Below are 17,010 nucleotides of genomic sequence, written 5' to 3'. Positions count from 1 at the left end.
AGAGTCTCAGGCTGCTTTTACCCTCCCCGGATCACGTTTGTCTCGGGGTTTTGCTTATTTTTCCATTGCCAGAAGACAAGTGAACTGTTCCTGGTCCCAGCCCAGAAGCAGGTGATCAGGAGCATCTTAAAAAGAGTAAGTTTTATTAGGAAAAAAAAAAGGCACAGAGAAAACCAAGTCCTTTCCAAAGCCCAACAAGCAAGATCAGAGACAGGGGCAGCAGGAGAGTCTCACACCGAATTCGGACACTGCTCAAGGCGCTGCTCTAGGCCATCAAATGGTCCCAACACTAGGGTTTGAGGATCATTTTATGGGCTGCCCATGCACCCTAAAGCTGTTCTCCAGAGAGCATCCTGCATCCTTGCTGGATCCCAGCAGATTGGGAAGTGGGGGACCAGGGGTCTGCACAGCCATTGACAAAAGGCACAGGAGAGTGAAGGCAAGATGGGGTTTGCAGCAGGGGCCCAGCATAGGGCACTCAGCTCCGTGCAACCCCAAAACCAGGGCCATGGCCAGCCCACCTTTCCCATATCACTAAGTGAGAGGGGTCACTACTTGTAGTGGGTAGGGGAGGGTAAGGGCAGGGTGGAGGAGGCCAAGTCTCTGGTTCAGCTGCGTGCTGGAGGGAAGGACCAGGGCCATCAGGTCAACCCTTTCTCCATGAGGCATCTCCAAGCTGTGCTGGCACACGCATGATTTTGCAAACAGAGTTTGCTTTTGGTTGAGTCCCTCCAGCAGTGACAGCCGGGAGAGAGGGTGATGTCTGAAGTAAGGATGAACATGGTCCATGGATGTTCAGCTGAAAGTCCCTTGGCCAAGCAGCTTCTTTCCCCACCAACATCCTCCAGCTGCATGGGAGATGTAGAGGTTGATTCTCTTTGCAAGCGCCGTTATGGGGCACAGCCAGAGCATTTTAAACGAGGCAAGAGTCTGCCTTCAGCATTTGCAAGGAGCCTTCAGCTGCTCCTGGGCAGGCAGCAGTGAGGATTGGGGTGCAGGGGTGGCCTTCCAGCCTTCTTCCTTCCCTTCCCATCCCACCAGCAGAGGACCCTGGAGACCTGGGACGCACCCACACGTGACGCAGGGTGCTCTCATGGCAGTGAGCTGCTGGACGGTTGGGTAGGGCTGGGCTTTGATCTTCAGAGCAAAACGGTTTTTCCCAGATCTTCTGATATTATTACAACTAGAAAATAAAGTGAGAAACAGTGAGGCTGGGCCTGAGGCTACAAATCTGTCAAAGGCAGCTACTTTAACTAAGACCATACTTGTACCAAACAGGGACAGGGTAGACAGGCATCCCCTAAATCCTACCTAGACCTTCAAATCCTTACAGCTGCCTCCAGTTGTCCCCTCCTGCTGCCTCCCCCAAGTGATGGAGTCCTGGATGTTCCACGCAATCCCTCTCCCCCACAGCTTGGGTCCCTCACACCTGCCCTGTGGGTGATGCACCAGTAGGGAGGTCCCGGCTTTGCCCCTAATTTGGAGGATGCTCCAGTTTTCAAAGCAGCTCCATGTCTACCTTGGTGTCTCCAGAGGTGTCTCCAGGATGCTTTACCCAGACATCACGGTTTGTCAGGCTGTTTATTTTCCTGATGTCCTGCAAACAGGAGAGTTGTAAGTGGCACACGAAGGTTTCCCCCGCGCATCACGTGCAGTGTTGTCTTGGTCTGACTTTAACCAAGCCTTGAGGCATCCATGCTCCAGGTAAAGCCAGCCGGCTCTGAGATCCTGTTCCTGGTAGACCCTGAAACCCAAGTGCAGCTCCAGCCCACAGAGGTGGAGGGCAGCAGGCATTAATAGAGGAAAAACTGATAGAGGAGCTGCAGCTTTACCCAGGAGTGACCCCAGGAGCAAGCCTTTTCCTGGCAGGCGTGGAGCCAGCACAGGCTCCCCATGCAGACACATTTGGGCAGTGTTAATCCTTGCAGCTCAGCACTGGGGGTGCCCGGGCTTGCCTGCCCATGCTGCAGGGCTGGAGCTGCCCCTCTTGGTCCTGTACCCAGGCAGATGCAGGAGACACTGCCACACGCAATGGCAAAACACTCGACTGCTGTGACCTGCGATACCATCCCAGGACTGGCTGGACCTCCCCTTCCCAAGTACAGCAAGCTACCCTGAGGCCAAAGGGTCTCCTGGTCATCCCCCTCACATCCATGGCCCTGGAGCAGCCGTGGTGGCAAAGTGTTGACCTCTGAGTCCCCTTAGCTGGGCATTTTGCTCCCACAGCTACAGGACACCCTAATTTTGAGGGCTGGGGTGCACTCAGGGATGCAGATCACTCCAGACCCCACATGCAGCAGGACCTCTCAGTGCAGACACAGTTCTCCAGGCACTGCAGTGTTAAGGGACTGAGCATATGGCTCATCTCCCAGTGGCCTCCAAGTCAGGCAGACACTTGTAGGAATGGGGCCATGCTGGGGTGATCTCTCACTGGAGATAGGACCAAGTCCCCTGCATGTCCCCTGGGACACGCGCCCAGCTCCTGCCTGCTCTTCTCACCAAGGGCTGAGACCAGCACCCTTGGGTGCTTTGAGACCAGGGCACAGCAACAAATGGAGCCCAAACATCTCACCACGGTGGCCCTGCAGCACACAAACCTCTGACCCTGGCTGAGCTCCTCTCAAACCCTGCCATGGGTTCAGCCAAGGGTTCATCGACCCTTCAAGCCCCACCACCTCAGATGCAGAGACATGTCCCACCAGACAACCTGGTGTCCAGGCTCTAACCCACGGTGTCAGCACAAGCCATTACCTTGCTTTTTTCCTCCTTGGCAGGCTCCTGAGCTCGGCTGATCCACAGATTGATGCGGGATGTCACTGATCCCGGGATCTTCAGGTTGTCCTGTGGCACAGAGAGGGACACCGGGGTTACAGCACCAGCCCTCCCGTTGGACGGATGTAACCCAGGACATTCCCCAGGGCACGGGGAGACTGAGCAAACCTTCAACAGGCAGAGCCCAGCCTACACCTTGGCTCCATCCCAGCTCCTCAAATTGGTATTTGCATCAGCACAAAACCACAGAGATGGGGCACAGTTTCGGTGGCAGCCAGTGCCGAGCCCAGCCCTGCCCAGCACCAGCTCATGGACTTGCCCTGCCGCAAGCTGGGCTGAGCACTGGTATCCAAACAGGGGCAGATTTGTCCAAAAAGCTGATGCCTGCCCCGGCACAGGAACCTTGCTCGGACCAGCTCCTACCCTTACCTTCCTGATGGCAGATGGCTCAGCCTTGCTGGGAGTGCTGGCCTCGAAGAAGTTGCGTTTGCTGGCCACCCCCTCCGAGGACAGCACAAGGCTCTTCTGAATGGTCAGGGATGACTTTGCTCCCTCTGAGCGCTGGGAAGACAGAGGGTCATCAGCAGGGGCCGTGATGCACCCCAAGTGGTTAAAAGCAAAGTCCTGCTTATGGCTGGCGTCCCAAGCCCATTGGAGTCTGCTCCATCTCTGCCCATCACCAGCTCATGGGCTTGCCCTGCGCTGCTCCCCACAGCAGGACCATGTAACACCTCCATGGCCCTCTCCAGGGGATATCCTCTCCCATCTCTCTCTTTCCTATTCAGCTCCAGGCCACCCCTCTCCCTCTTCCCACACATCCCTCTCACCCCAGCCTAGCTACACCAAGGGTTTTCGGTACCTGCACGGCCGAGGTGTACTTCTCCAGCTTCTCCCCAATAGTGGTGCTGCTACCTGGGATCCTCAGACTCGCGCTGGTGAAGAAGAGGGGAGAGAGTTGAGCACAGCCCCCTCAGGATCTCCTGAGACTCAGCCCATGGTTCTGGGGGGCTTCACTTGGCAGAAGGAGACCCCATCTGACCCAGGCACTCCTTCTGCATCTGTCTGCCAAGTTAAACAAGGCGGCTCATTCCCTGCTGGTGACCAAAGTCTCTGGGTCTCACCATCAGACCACACTGTACATTGAAAAATAGCTCAGAGTTCCTCAGTTTACCCCATCATCCCCACTGCCAGGTCTGAACTGCATCTTCCCCAACGTCAGTGTGAGTTTGTCTATAGTCTGCATAAATGCAAGTGCAGGTGCCCAAAAAGCCCCACTCCACTGCCCTGCATTCAGAGGTGGGACAGGGCCGTCCTCTCAACTCATCCAGACCTAAGCCTTGGTTCCTTAAGAGGTTTTAAGCCACCCGTCCACACCTTGCCATGGAGGATCACTTGATCCGGCCACTAAAGCCAGATGAATTTGCTCATGGACCTGTATAGTGGATTTTGATACCTTCAGGGATGGGACCCTGTTGTGGTGCCGCACCACTCAACACTTAAGCACTCTTGTGCAGACACAAACACCAATGAGGAACCACATCAGCCAGGAGACAGCAGGGGTAGCTGAGGATCCTGCACAGATGCAAGCTGTACGTTGGACATTGGCCTGTCCTCTGCTAAGCATCGCTGCCTGGTCAGCAGGCACCCCAGGGACCAATGTTCAGCAGACCTGAGCCAGGGCACTCACTGGCTGTCACCAGGTCCCATCAGAAAACAAGGGGTGACAACCCCTGCCCAGGAAGGCCAAAGTAATGTGAAGAGAGGTGCTGACCTCCTTGTGAGGGGGCTTTGGCTTTCTTCTTTCTGTTTTCTTGAGATCACCTGGAAGACACAAGGAGAGGAGATACTGGAGCCATCTTTGGTTATCGAAGATAAACACAAGAGAAACTGTCTCAAACTCGGCTCCTGGTTTCCAAGCAAGCTCCGTTTGCACCCACACCAAGCTCTCCAGACTAAAGATGCTTTGTAGTGCTAACAGTTCTATTCCCAGCAAAGCCCCATGAGAGTCACTTAAGCCCAGCCAGTCAGCCCCGACTCACAGCAGGGAGAATCTCAGCAGCTCTTGGTCTTCCCAAGCTTTCCAAGCACTTTATTCCAGAGGTCTTTTCAGGAGTGAAAGGGGAGACTAAAATTGAAGATATTCTGAGGGATTTAGCAAGGTACAAGAAGGAGGATGGATTTTATTTTGATCCTGTGCTCTCAGAGAAGACCAGAAATGGTGAAGGGCAGATGGTCATTCCTGTGGCTCTGGAAAATCCGAGGACAATGAGCTCCCTGTTTTCTCATCACTTCCCACAGGTATTCATGCCCGCACAAAGCGTATAAACATGGGCATGTTCATCATCGCAGGCCCTTGGTCAGACATGGAGAGGGAAAACGGAGGAGAGAGTGAAGCAGAACTGCAATGCTCAGATCAGGGGTGGATTTTGAACACACTTTTGGGAACAGGCTCTGCCCACATAACCTGGAGACCAACACAACCCTTCCTGGCCACCATCCTCCACTGCCTAAATTGGAGTCTCCCATTTGCTTTAGCTCTTACCCGAAATGAGACAGTTCTTGGGTTGGTTCGTCTGATGGAGCTGCTGTAGACGACGGGAGTTGGAGAAGTATCTGACTGTTCTGTGGGTTCATCCTGGGTGACAGACAGCTGTATTTCCTTCTTTGAGGGATTCCTGGGTGATTGCTGAGGAAAAAAATCAGACATCTGATGCACTCCTGCAGAGTCTGCAGAGAAAGTTCGAGTGCAGGGAGCAGAGCAGCCAAGGTAGGAACCAATTTGGAGACAGGAGCTTGAGATCCTCCAAACTTCGTCTGCCCCACTTGGATACACAAAGTCCCAAGGATTTCCATTTCAGCAAATGGAAATCAGTCAGGGTTTGCCAGAGCAGGCGATCAGAACAGGACATGCAAGGGAGGGAAAGCAGGTGATGGGACCCTGTCCACCACCTCGTGGCTCACATCTCTCAAAAAATCCTTCCCCAAAATCCCACAGATCCCATTTCCCTCCTGGTACTTTCAGGCTCTCCCTCTTCCTGCTGCCCTCCCAGCACCCAGGCCTTTGCACCTCAAGGGTTGGTGCCTTTGCTCACCTGCTGGTCCACAGACAAGGTCACGGCCGTCTCTGTCTTCTCCTCCACACTGCGGCTTCCCCGTCTGGTCAGGATCTTTACTTCGCGGAGCCGACAGCCTCCCAGCTCCAGTGGCTCCTGCTGCTGCAGCTCCTTCCCCTCCTTGCTCTGCTCCCGCTGAGGCGTCCCCAGGCCTTGTCCCTCCTTGACCTGGAGCCGTCCCCTCACCACCACCGTCCTCTCCAAGGCTGGCTCCGGGTGCTGGGTTCCTGGTGGATCCCCCCTGCCCTTGGCCGTGTCCTGACCTTGCTCTCCAGCCTGGATGCTCTCCTGCCCCACGCCTGGCTGCGTCTCTGCCTCCGCTTGTCTTGAGCCCACCCTTGGCTCCTGCTGCTCCTTCTCCTGCCTCAGCTTTTCAGAGACGGCCTTCGGGGTCCTTGTCCGTCTCTCATCTTGTGTCTTCAGCACCTCTGAGAGCTCATGCTCTTTCTTGTCCTCTGGAGATGCCGGCTTCACCAGGGATGCAGGCCTGGGACAGAGACAAAACAGGGGCGAACCTCAGCACCCTATGGTCAGGACGATGGCTCTTGTCCTGCAGGTGAGGTTAACCCAGGTGAAAGGCTCAGGCGGGCATTAAACTCCCGCCAATGTCTCTGGAGTTACCTCTGCAGACCAGGGCTTGCAACTACACTCATCTTTGTCACTCCAGCCAGGCTCTCCAAGGACAAGTTTGCATTAAAAGTATTTTGTTTTCTTTCTCTTTTTGTGGCAGAAATTAAGCATTTCTGCAGCCTCAGCCCAGGGCATCAGCATTTACCAAGGAGCTATGGGCTTAGTGTGCTGGGTCTGCTGCTGGGCAAGACGTGCATCTGTGGCTCTTGGTGGATTAGGAAAAAACTCCATTACCTTTATGTTTAAAGAGTGGGTTGTAAGACAGTTTGCTACGGAGGGGATCAACCACAGACCCAACACATTCTGCAAAACAGACATTTTCCCCCCATTCCCTCAGACAAACATAGGCACCAGATTTGGGAAGAGACAGAGGCGACGTCTGTCCAGGACCACACAGATCTAGACAGTCCCAGGACCTGGGAAGGAGATGGGATAGTATTCATCCTTCTCCCAAATTGCAGTCACCATGACCAGCCTGTGCTAACACCAGGGAAGGGGGTCTTGTCCTATCCAGCCTGTTCATAACAGTGATGTCCAGTCCTTATTCAACCCAAGAACCTTAACTTCATCACATCTTCAGAGAGAAACACCTCTAGAGCATGGGTCTCCCTGTGGACATAAGCCATCTAAATACTGGACATTTCCAGGATCAATTTAGAGAGTGGGTCAGGTCTGATTTCAGGTCACCTCTGAATCCCAGTCCCTCCAGTGAGGGACTTTGGGAGCACCTTTGGGAAGCGCTTGGGTCACTTCTCTTTGACACAGGTCATATAACATCTCCGCAAGATTCATGGGAGCAGGAGGACAGCAAGCCTGGTGCTGCATGCCCAGCAGAGATGGCCTGGTCTGCCCTTTCCTGCTCAAGATCCATTGGACACAGCCACCACCCAGCTGAGCTCGTCCTTGGCACTGACCCTCACCCTGGCACATGGGCGCCACAGGACATGTTGAGACCCATGATTGAACCCACCTGAGATATACCCTTCTGAAGTCCACCCTTCTGCCCAAGGGCCTGTTGAACCCCCACTCCTCCCACAGCTCATCCCAAAGAAATTCCCACCAAGAGCAGCAGCTTTGGCTCAGGGCTGAGACAGACAAGGCAGCGAGCTGCAAGCCATCAGTATCACGAGTACAACTGATGCTGGCAGGACCTCACGCACCTGCTGGACGCTGGACTGGTGTCTTTCACCGGGCTGGGAGGTTCTTCATCCATCGACGTGGAGGACAGCAGGTTTCGGTGCCTTCGCCTGCGCTCTCTTTGCTGCTCTTCTTCATCCTCAAGGGTCCTCTGCCTGGCCAGGCTGTTTGGGGTGAAACATAAGGATGTGGTGAGGCTGTGTCCTGCACAGGGAGCTCGCAGCCCTGATGTCAGTGAGAAAGGAGACTGAAACGCGCCCGGGCGAGGGCTGAGAGGTGATGGAGGTTCCCTTCCCCAGCTGCTGCATGGGGCCAGAGGAGGGGGACGCCAACGCCAGCCGGGTGTTGCAAAGTGCTCTCACTCCACCCAGCTGGTGCAGGCATTTCCCAACACAAGCACTTCACTTTACAACTCCTAATTTCTTCTGTTGGAGGGAGCACTCATTTAAAAGGAATCCCTACATTAAGCAAACCTTCCCAGGCAAGGATATTTAAGCTGTAACTCAACCAGGCCAGGACCCTGGAGCCACCACAGAAATCACAACCACACCAACTGCAGGGGTAACCACCAGTGGCAAAGATTTCAGCCCCAATGTGAGGTGTGGTGATGGTATTTTAATTTTTATTGCACAAAAAGCCTCAGATGCAAAAGCATCAGAGGCTGAAGGGTGAGCACTGCTAACAAGGAAACAGGGGTGGCAGGAGTTCCTCTTCCTGCATGTGGCTGGGACTGGGAATATTTTATAATCACAGATTGCAGCAAAAAGACAAGGTTTGTAACCATCTTTAAAGAGCAATCTTAAAATACTGTATTTTGCACAAGTCAAACGTACACTTTTTCTGATAAAATGGATACCTGAATAGAAAGTTGTTTTGAAAACAGCAGCTTTCCCTTCCTTTCTTTATGAGAAACCTGCCCACCCTCTCTGCTGGTGCATGAACTCTGTTGGAAAATATTTTTATTGGCTGGGTTGAGCTTTTCACAGCAGTGTTCATCCACCTACAGCACCAGTCCTCAACCAGCTGCAAACACACACAGGCGTCCTGGCAGATCTCCCCACACCCCAATCAGCCTCATGGGGCAGACCCCTTCCCACATGGGATCTGTTCCCTCCCGCTGTCCCAGCTCTGAAGCTTCACCCAGGCTCAGGCTTTACTTTGAATTTGACTTTTAAGAACGTGAAAGTCAGAGCAGGTCCGGGCCTGCGGCATCGCTAACGCCGTTGCGGACACGGTGACTCGCGGAGTGGTTTACGAGTTACTGTGTAATGAAAGCTGGGTCATAAATTAAACCACATTACCCCCCGCAACTATTCACGGCTTCTGTTGTTCCTGGTCCGTGGAGGCGGGGGAGTGGGGTCCAGCGGAGCAGAACGGGGAGCAAAGGGGGACGGGTCCTGGTGAGAGCCCAGCACCTGCTCAGGGACAGGGCAATGTCCTCCCGCTGTCCCCATCCCTGTCACCTCACACTCCCCCAAGCAGCCATGACCCCCCAGCAGCAACGAGACTCAGTGCTGAGGGGCTCCAGCGTGGTCCCAGATGCCATGGTTGGGAAAGACGGGAGTGGAGAAGGCTGGGACCTGCCCCAGGGAGCCTGTGAGCATCCCCAGCAGGGTCTCACCCCCCATTCAGCTCCTTGGGGTTGTGCTTGCCTCCATGGACCTGAGTTCAGCTGCACAGGGAGGGCGACACGGCATTATTTACACAGTGATCTCCATCAAGATGTGCCACAGTGCTCACCACACACACACACACTCCCCACCCGGCAAGGTCAGCGTGTGTGGGCACCTACACACGCAGGTGGCTCTGCTGAATGCCCTTGTCCCCAAGCAGTGACAGCGCAGGGCGCTAACACCGGTTTAATCTTACATGAGAGCCAGTTACTTCTTTGTTTTTGCATGCACGGGCTCCTGCAAAATGAAAATGAGATTTTTTTTTTCCCTGCCTTGAATTCACTTGGCTCTTGCAGAGGCAGCGCATAACCTGGCATTACCAACATGCAGGTTCTCATTATTTGCAATTAAGTAATTCACCCATTAGGCTATGGATTTGCTTTGCCAATCTTTCCCTCCTCTTTTCAAAGCGAGACTTATCTTTCACTGTCTTACCTTTACTAACCTCAAAGAGATGAATAAGAAAAAGTTGGCTAGTCTCCCCTTGCCTTGTCCTCTCCTGCCCCGTTAATCATTAGTGCTGAGAAATCTGACATGTATGCTGTTTCAGTGAACACTGTCTCATCTCATGAGAGAGGAGAAGCTGCCTCCACATTGTGAAACACCCTGGGCACAGTACCCTGCTGCAGACCGGGCAGATCATGGCTCCGAGGTGGATCTGGATGGGGCTGGGATGTCCTAAACCATGACACCTCTGGATCCATCCCAGCTGTGACAGAGGCAGAGCATGAGCCGCCGAGCAACAGGGTCTCAATTCCCATTTCTGGGCTGGCTGCGGTGAGTGGTGTACCCAAAGTGCTGAGGTTTGTAGTTAAGTCTCAAAGTCATCACATCCACTCAAACAAGGATTTCTGCTCCATTTTTTGGGAGAGCACAGCTGCGCTTGAGTCACCATCACCCCCCCCACCCTGCACAGCCAAGGCCAGAGGTGCTTGCCCTGGGGTCTGCGGGAGGTGGGGACCAATCCCACATCATCCAGGCTTTGTGCGAGCCCCTGACTCACCCGGCGGTGCCCAGGAGCCCCACCTGCCCCAGCTCCCATTGCAGCCAAAATCCCTTTTTAGGAAAGACTGAGTGGCATGGCCAGGGCCGCGGGGATCGCTCAGCGCCTGCTGATGAATCAGGACTTGCTCAGCACCGGATGGGCAGAGCCTGCACCCCCAGTTTAGCAGAGCCAGGACATGCACCCAGGGCTGTATGGGTACAGGGCGATGGAAAATCCCACAGCAGATCAAGTCTGGAGGCACAGCCCAGCCAGACAGACCCTACCCCAAAGAAGGGCAAACCAGACCGAAATATATCCAACACAGGGCCAGGATGCACTTCCAGAGCCATTTCTCTCTGCTTCTCCAGGCAGCAGAAACAAATCTGCCTCTGATCTTGCCCACCCACGACAAACTCCAGCAGCACTGAGCTCTTGCTGTGCTTGGCACCACCTCTGCCAGCAGCAACCCCCCTGGCAGCCTCCCCCTTGCTCCATCCTCCCCAGTGCCCCTTAATGAGGGTCCCAATGCCAGCAGCCCACCCTCACCCCCCTCGCAGGTAGAAGGGGTCGAGCATCAAACCACAGCACCCACCTGGAGAGATCGGACCAGTTCCTTCCTCTAAAAGACATCCCCACTTGCCGTGAGATTCAGAGAGCTCCCAAAACTTGTGCAGGCATCCAGGCCAAGGTGGCGGTGGAGTCGCGGGGACCTGCACTCCCCGGGAAGGGAGGGACTCCCCGCAAGGTTATTTCCCTGTGCACCTTTACCCTGCCTGCAGCCCGTTCACCGCCGCGCCGCATCACATGGCCCCTTATCTACCTTGACAGAGGCAAGGCTGTAATTTGTCTACTAGCGGCGCCGCACGAAAGACGCCCTGCCCAGCAGTGCCACGCAAAAAGCAAATCCCTCCCTGCTGTGCCAGTGCTGGAGACCCGCGCTCGGGGCTCGATCCGTCCAGGTCTCCCAGGGTTTCGGAGGCAACTCCCTGCGGAGAACCTGTTTTACCAGCCGCCTTCCGCCAGTCAACAACTCCTCCAGCAGCCGCGGAGGAGGTGAATTACCTTGGGCTGAGTGGGAGGAGGCTGGCTCCCAGGGATCCAAAACAGTCATTAAAACACCTCCGTCTGGGTGCAGTCCAGCCCTTTCCAAAGAGCATGGGAGGGTTCCCTGCTCCTTTCGGCCTTTTCTGGATGTCTTGGATGGAGTCGTCACGTCCTCCCCATCGTGATGGGCTTTGCAGCAGTGGAGAGCACTCACAAAGTCTCAGAGGAAGTGGCTGAAGCATGGGGTGGGGGGGGGTTCAGTTTTTGGGTGCTGAAGCCCTATGTCAAAGCAGGGCTGTGTGCCCAGGCTCACCCCATACCTGGACCCACCAAACCTCTTGCGTCCCCCCGGGCTGGTCCTGAGACCCCATCCCCCCACCCTCACACAGGGCAGTGCTGTCCTGCAAATGCTGGTGTGGAGGCAAGGGGGATGGGGTCCATGGGGGTGATGGAGGCACCTCAACACAGCGGAGCCACTCCAGACCTGGCTTTTACCCTGGGTCACCCTGGCTCACAGCATGGCCAGGACCCCTGTGTCCCTGCTGCAGGGGGCAGCCAGGCAGCCATTTCTGCGGGTGCTGCTGAAAAAGTCACCTGGGACCCACTGAGTGCAAACTCAGCCTCTGATCCCAGTGAGATCCATCGTCTGCCAGCCCCAGGGACTGGTTGTGGGGCTGGGCCTGCCACGCATGCCTCCAGCCCCGAGGGGTGTGCCCGGGACCTGCGCAACCACAGGAATTACTTTAATCAAAGGTTCCTGATTAAAATCCCATTTCTAAAAGATAGCCCTAAAGAGCCATCCGCTCCGTGCCAGGCTTGTTTTCTGTTTTTATTTCTTCTTGCAGTAACCAGTTGTCTTTCAAGTGTTTTCATACATACAGAAAACTCAAGTTGTGACATAAGGAAAAAAAATTACTTAAATAACTTGCAAGAGTCCTGCTAATTGCTGGCAAAATAAATATAGCAGTCCAGCATCAGCAAGCTACTATAAAGCAATAAACCTTTCTGACTAAGGCACAGCGAGCACTTTACTTACAAAACTCGTTGCCAAAGGATATCACTGAAGCACAGGACTTAAAGGATTTTTACAAGGATTAGCCTGAACGTAGTGAAAGAACACCCCCAGCTAGGATCTACACAGTAAAGGAATATAAAACCACACGGTTTGTGATTCCTCCTGTTATTAAGATGAAGACATTGTAGACAGACGTTTAGTGGCTGGGGATTAGGCAGAGGACAAGCCGTGATGACGTTCACCCCTCACACTCCCCTGTCTGTATTTTCAGCTCAGAAACCTTCTGAGCTGAACATGGATTTCTCATTATTTAAGTCCCCTCAGTGGGTTTCTCCTCCATGGATTTGCCTGATTTCCCTCAGATGCAGGAAAAATGTCAGTATAAAACCATCCTTCAGCAAGGAGTTCCCCAGATCTACTCCCCACTGATGGAAAAGCTCCCTCCTCTCCTTTAATTTGGATGGGGTCCTGCTGAGGTGTTTGGCAGCACAAAGCATTGATCTCTCATAGTTTAGCATTTAGCTCATGGTTTCCCTGATGTTCCTCATGTTGTTTCACGTTTACCATAATCCCAAGCTATTCCAAGCAGATAACGGCCAGCCCAGTATATGAAGTCATATTGGATTTTTCCCTCTGTGTCTCACTTTATAAACCTCCGAAGGTCCCCTGCCATTTTATTCCCAAACCCCAAGTCCTGTGAGATCTTTCTGTGCGCCTGCATCATCGCTCTTCATCTCTGCTGTGCCAAATAGGTAAGAATCATCAGCAGAGTTTGTTATCTCACCATCATTTCCTATCTGCTAATTGATTATTCACTCTACTTGGACTTTCTCTCTTAGCAGTGGCTGACCTAGAGGTCTCTGCTGGAAATCCAGGAAAGCTCTTATCTTCCAGACCGCCCTTATCCGCAAGCTCACTGATGCCTTCAGCAAACACCAGACTCTTTCTGAGACCGGACTTTCCTTTACAAAAGCTATTTTGACCTCCCCGAGCTCATCACTGAAGCCCAGACCCAACTGCAGGTCCACCAAAGCTGAAGGTGATGGAATTAGATAGGTGCATGGGAAGGGATGCTGAGGGGAACCAGTCTGACATTGATCCAGATCTGCTGTCCCAGATCTACAACAGAGCCAGGGAAACGATGTGCTCCTGGCGGAGCTGTGCTGCAGGACAAGGCTGCAGCACAGCCCAGGCTTCTCCTCAGGCACCGCTTTCCCGGGGGCAGCTTTCAGCTGCTTCGCAGGATGGCTCTGCCAGCAGATCTCATCCTGCCCGAGGAGGTTGGAGAGGGCAGATCTCCACCTGATGCAGATCAGCAGAACGTGCCCATTTATACCTGCTAAGGAGTCAGACCAGTATCAGCAGGGTTTTTTTTTCCCTTGGGAACAGTGTCCTGTGTCTCATACCCATGCAGAGCCTGTTTCTTTGGCTACAGGGCAGTGGAGAGCTTCCAGTTTCCACAGCTGTAATTAGGGCATTCCCCAACCTCTCCCTGAGGCCCAGTGGTGAACCCTCCACCTCCACCTCCATCGCCACCCTTTTTGACCACGCCAGTCCCCCAGCACTGGCCACAGCTCGGCTCCTCCCTTGGCTCCCTGGACTCATCCCTGCTGTGATGGAGTGGAGTCAGCAGCTTCTGCCCAGGCTTCCCCAGCAGGTCATGGCATGGGCTTCAATGGCCAGGAAAAGGGTTTTTCACCCCTGCTCAGCTGCCATCCCATCACCACAAGAGTGTAACAGCTCCAGAAGGTCCCACAAGCAAATGCTTTGAAAATCTCTGTTCCCTCCATGCACAGAGGTGTCCCTGCATCCTCACACTGGTGCTCTGCAGGAGCCGGGGTGGTCCAGGGCTGTCCTTCCCCAGCTGCAGCTTCTTCAGCTTTTGGAAAGATGCATGTGATGCACTAGAAACTGATAGTACAGAGATATCTCTGCTGTGCAAAGAAAGCCAGAAAGTGGCTGAGGTTGGTGTGTGCTTGCTCAGAAACCAAACAAACCCCAACTAAATTTTTCTGGTTTCTGTAGGAAAGGAAGAACCATTGTCCAAACTGCCTGGCACCTAACTGGCAGAGGACATTTTTGCATATGTAATTTAGCTTTTAAAAGAAAGTAATATTTTAAGCCAATCTTTGTTCAGAAATGTCAACATGGTGCTATAGTGTCCTTCAGGCTCCATTCCCTGCAGACTGGCCTCCTCAGTAGATGCAGTCTCCTGTGATGCCCCAGGTCTAACAATGAAGAACCATGGGCATCCCCCAAAAGTGGTGTCAGTGGAAACTTTTCAGGTCATGGACAGAGTAAGTGTCACTCACTGCCATCAGCTGTAAGGCAAACAGAATGCCTCACTTTAAATCAGTTGTGATGAATGAGAAGTCCCCTCTGATGTGAGCAGTGAGAGGGCAGATGGATGAGTTGGACATATCCCACTCACACCAAGCACCATACCCCAACCTAGCCCTGTACCTCCCTGGGACTGCAGGACCCAATCCTGGAAGGCTGCAGGAGGGGGAAATGGAGGTGAAGAAACTAAATTCCCCCTGTTTTATACTGCGGGGGACACACAGGATCCACAGTGACAGCTCCAGGGGTGATGAGTGGTTATGCTGTAGCCCTGCCCCTGTGGTGTGGTCGACCCAGATTGCCACATCCTGCACCGGCAGCACCATGGAGGCCATGGGGGGTGTCAAGGGGTAATGTTTAACCTTTCCCATCAGGGGCTGCAGCCTGGCATTAACCTCGCACAGGTGAGAGTGCTGCAGGGGTCTTCAGAGTTCTTACCCCTTACCAGCCCAGGGCTGCCCATCACTACTAACCCTCCTCCAGTTCCTCCCTTTGCAGCTCCAACCACCAGCTGAGCTGCAGATACACCCAGGGAAATATGTGGGCACTGTTCAATGTCTACAGGCATGATCCATTGGCAAGGAGATGTCAGAGCATCCTAGGAAAGACAAGAACCAGCTGGGAGGGATACTTTTAAAAGGACACATCAGGCCAAGCCTCCTGCATCTCCCTCATTTCAGCTACACCAGCAAAACCTTTTCAGTGGAAAATCATTGTGTTGATTAATATTTTTTCCTACTGTCCTATATAAACAATTTCTGCTATTTCCATCTTCCAGTGCTTTGCCTTGCTTTGCTTTGCTTTGCTTTGGAAGCTCTTGGCTGCAATGGAGCATCCTGGGGGACAGCAGAGACCGGGCTCTGCTCAGTTCAGGGAGACAGGACTGACTCTTGCGTTTCTTCTGGAAATAAATATCATTTCAGTAGCATCTGCTCCAGCGTCAGCTTCTCTCCTTAAGAAGAGCCTTGCAAATCCCCATTTGGGCTGAATTTTCAGTGAAAGGGGATTACTGCAGGGTTCTTCTCTAATTCAGAGAGAAGCAATTGAGATTATTGTCACCCAGAAGGGAAGAAGCAGTTGGAAAGCAGAGGCACATCTGGGACAAAAGGCTCAACCTGCCCCTTTCCCCATGGAGAGTTGGGCTCTTGGCTGGACCAGAGCCACAGAAGCAGCTCCAGGTGGAGGTGGGGGGAAAACTTGGTTCCCAGTCCCCAGTTCCACCAGGAGAGCCCCGTGCTCAGAGCAGACAGTGGCGTTTTCCCCTTGAGATTCAGTCCCTGTAACAAGATGGGGTTTTCTATGTTTCTAATAAATATGAAATCCATAAAACTTTGTTTTCCCATGACCAATGGACGTAGTTTTCCACCAGAGGAGGCTGAAAGTGGGAGACGGTGGCTGGGGAGCATTGTACTTTGAAAAAGTGGAGAAACTTAACAGGGTGAAGAGTTTTGGGGTTGGTATTTTCTCTCTCCCATCAATCTAAAACTGAAAGCAGTCACACAAAGTCATCCATGGCTTATGATGAGTGCGTGTGGGCTCAGATTTTGCTGAGATCACCCCAGCCGTCTCTCACTGTGTCTGCAGGGACGTGCTGGGAGGTTTTGCTCTGCAGTGGTTTGGGTGTCTTGCGGCGCAGGACCTGGCAGTGGTGAGCTGAGCACAGGCTGGCTGCTGAGCACCCACCAGAGCCTGGTCCCACAGCACCCATCACCCACATGGCCTTTCATCTCACTTCTATCCCTTCCCCAAAAACATCACCCTTTAAAAAAAAGAAAATAAATTACCTAATTAGCATAATTGCACTAAGCTCAGAGCAGCTGTTCTCAACTCGGACTTGCTGTGCCGTTTTCTGCTCCAGGTCTGAAGAAGGCTTTGTTTCCGTGAAACCTCTCTTGCATTTTCCAGCCATACCAGTTGGTCAGGTAACAGTTATTGCCTCTCCCTCCACACCTTTCTTCCTCTGCCAGAATCGCTGCTGAGCCTGTGAGTTCCCCATGGGGATAGCGTGTGTGGCGAGATCCCAGGACTGGGATCAGCGAGATCAGCGCCGAAACCTTCTGCCTCCTGTGGTGGGGCAGGTTGGGCCATGGCAGGATCCTGGGGGCTTACCACATGTGATCTTAGGCAGGATCGATGGCTGAGGCCAATTGTGTGAAGTCTAACAAGGCCAAGTGCTGGGTCCTGCCCTTGGGTCACAACAACCCCATGGACACTGCAGGTGTGGGGAGCAGTGGCTGGAGAGCACCTGGAGGAGAAGGACCTGGGGGTCCTGGTAGCAGCAGATGCCCATGAGCCAGCAAT

The 17,010-nt window shown here is 53.5% G+C and overlaps 1 protein-coding gene across 1 annotated transcript; it reads right to left on the bottom strand.

The window, feature by feature from the left end:
• Positions 1-1,498: 1,498 nt before the first annotated feature.
• LAD1 (ladinin 1) lies at positions 1,499-10,940 on the bottom strand. Its single transcript, XM_010181770.1, has 9 exons — positions 10,903-10,940; positions 7,676-7,816; positions 5,865-6,372; positions 5,315-5,458; positions 4,544-4,593; positions 3,632-3,704; positions 3,202-3,333; positions 2,752-2,841; positions 1,499-1,597 (listed from the first exon to the last, which is right to left on the bottom strand). The coding sequence occupies exons 1-9, from the start codon at positions 10,938-10,940 to the stop codon at positions 1,499-1,501; spliced, it is 1,275 nt and encodes a 424-aa protein (XP_010180072.1).
• Between the last annotated feature and the right edge of the window lie 6,070 nt (positions 10,941-17,010).

The sequence above is a fragment of the Mesitornis unicolor genome, unplaced genomic scaffold, assembly GCF_000695765.1.
Source record: "Mesitornis unicolor isolate BGI_N332 unplaced genomic scaffold, ASM69576v1 scaffold21090, whole genome shotgun sequence".
In the NCBI taxonomy this organism is placed as follows: Eukaryota; Metazoa; Chordata; class Aves; order Mesitornithiformes; family Mesitornithidae; genus Mesitornis; species Mesitornis unicolor.
Note: the sequence above shows the minus strand (reverse complement) of the source record. Positions and strands in the feature narration are given on the sequence as shown.